This window comes from Malurus melanocephalus, unplaced genomic scaffold (assembly GCF_030028575.1).
Source record: "Malurus melanocephalus ecotype Western Australia unplaced genomic scaffold, MMel_1.1 scaffold_2264, whole genome shotgun sequence".
Classification (NCBI taxonomy): domain Eukaryota; kingdom Metazoa; phylum Chordata; class Aves; order Passeriformes; family Maluridae; genus Malurus; species Malurus melanocephalus.
The window spans coordinates 10,012-11,792 of NW_026625496.1; the positions used below are offsets into that span (position 1 = coordinate 10,012).

The 1,781-nt window shown below is 59.3% G+C and overlaps 1 protein-coding gene across 1 annotated transcript; it reads right to left on the reverse strand.

Annotated features, from left to right (window-relative positions):
* Positions 1–12: 12 nt before the first annotated feature.
* On the reverse strand, positions 13–1,770 carry LOC130587690 (serine/threonine-protein phosphatase 6 regulatory ankyrin repeat subunit C-like). Its single transcript, XM_057388666.1, has 2 exons — positions 1,562–1,770; positions 13–186 (listed from the first exon to the last, which is right to left on the reverse strand). Exons 1-2 carry the CDS (start codon positions 1,721–1,723, stop codon positions 13–15), a joined length of 336 nt encoding a protein of 111 aa, XP_057244649.1. The 5' UTR covers positions 1,724–1,770.
* Positions 1,771–1,781: the final 11 nt, after the last annotated feature.

Genomic DNA, 1,781 nt, shown 5'->3' on the forward strand with positions numbered 1-1,781 from the left:
ACCCCCCGGAATTCAGGTGACCATCAGGAAGGTCCCACCCCATCCCTGAATTCCCAGAATTCCCGAATTCCCGGTGTTTTTGGGGTTTTTGGGGTGACCCCGCTGACCGTTCTGGATCAGGATCTGCGAGCGCGTGAAGCGGCCGTGGATGGCGGCCATGTGCAGCGGGCTCTTGCCTTCCTTGCTCTGCAGGGACAATGGCAGATGTCACCTCCGGGATGGTGGCACCTCTTTGGGATGGTGGCACCTCCCCAATGTCACCTCCCCGGGATGGTGCCACCTCCCCAATGTCACCTCCCTGGGATGGTGGCACCTCTTTGGTGTCATCACCCCGGTGTCACCTCTGGGATGGTGGCACCTCTTCAGTGTCACCTCTCCAGTGTCACCTCCCCAGTGTCACCTCCGGGATGGTGGCACCTCCCCGGTATCATCACCCTGGTGTCACCCATCCCAGGATCCTGTCACCTCCCCAATGTCACCTCCGGGATGGTGGCACCTCCCAGGGATCGTGCCACTTCCCCAGGATGGTGGCACCTCCCTGGTGGCACCACACCAATGTCACCTCTCCAGTGTCACCTCCCTGGATGGTGGCACCTCTTTGGTGTCATCACCCCGGTGTCACCTCCGGGTTGGTGGCACCTCTTTGGGATGGTGGCACCTCCCCAATGTCACCTCCGGGATGGTGGCACCTCTTCGGTGTCATCAGCCCGGTGTCACCTCTGGGATGGTGGCACCTCTTTGGGATGGTGGCACCTCTCCAGTGTCACCTCCCAGGATGGTGGCACCTCCCCGGCGTCACCTTTCCAACATCACCTCTGGGATGGTGGCACCTTCCCAATGTCACCTCTGGGATGGTGGCACCTCTGCGGTGTCACCTCCCCAGTGTCACCTCTGGGATGGTGGCACTTCTCCAATGTCAACCTCCCCGGGATGGTGGCACCTTCCCAATGTCACCTCCCAGATGGTGGCACTTCCCCAATGTCACCTCCCTGGGATCCTGTCACCTCCTGGGATGGTGGCACCTCTTCGGGATGGTGTCACCCCACCACCCTGCCCTGGACCCTGAGGCTCCCGGATCCCGGGAATCTCTCCGATCCAAATCCCAGGGAATCTCTCAGATTCTGGGAAATCTCTCAGATCCCAAACCTGGGGAATCTCTCAGATCCCAGAAAATCTCTGATCCCGGGGAATGTCTCAGATCTCAATTTTGGGGAATCTCTCGCATCCCAATCCTGGGGAATCTCTCAGATCCTGGAGAATCTCTCCGACTCCAATCCTGGGAAATCTCTCAGATCCCAGATCCTGGGGAATCCCAGGGAATCACTCAGAACTCAATCCCAAAGAATCTTTTGGATCCCAGGGAATCTCTCCAATCCCAATCCCAGGGAATTTCTCCGATCCCAATCCTAGGGAATCTCTCCGATCCCGGGGAATCTCTCCAATCCCAATCCCAGGAAATCTCTCCGACCCCAATCCCAATCCCAGGGAATCTCTCCAATCCCAATCCCAGGGAATCTTTTGGATCCCAGGAAATCTCTCCAACCCCACAAACCCCTCATGCCTGGAAGTTGACGTCGGCGCCGTTGTTGACCAGGATCTCGAGGCAGAGCGCGCCGTTGGTGGAGACGGCGGCGAAGTGCAGCGGGGTGAAGCCGCGCTCGTTGGGTTGGTTGACGTTGGCGCCCACGTTCACCAGCTCGTTGGCCACCGCGTCCTGCCCCATGTAGCAGGCGATGTGCAGGGCCGTGTTCCCAAAAGAGTTGGGCTCGTCGATCTGCGGG

Bases quoted from the DNA above. Each gene is read 5' to 3' on its own strand.
- LOC130587690 (XM_057388666.1), bottom strand. From the start codon at position 1,723: ATGGGGCAGGACGCGGTGGCCAACGAGCTGGTGAACGTGGGCGCCAAC. The intron at 187-1,561 runs GCATGAGGGGTT...TTGTCCCTGCAG, and splicing joins GCGCCGACGTCAACTTCCAG to AGCAAGGAAGGCAAGAGCCC.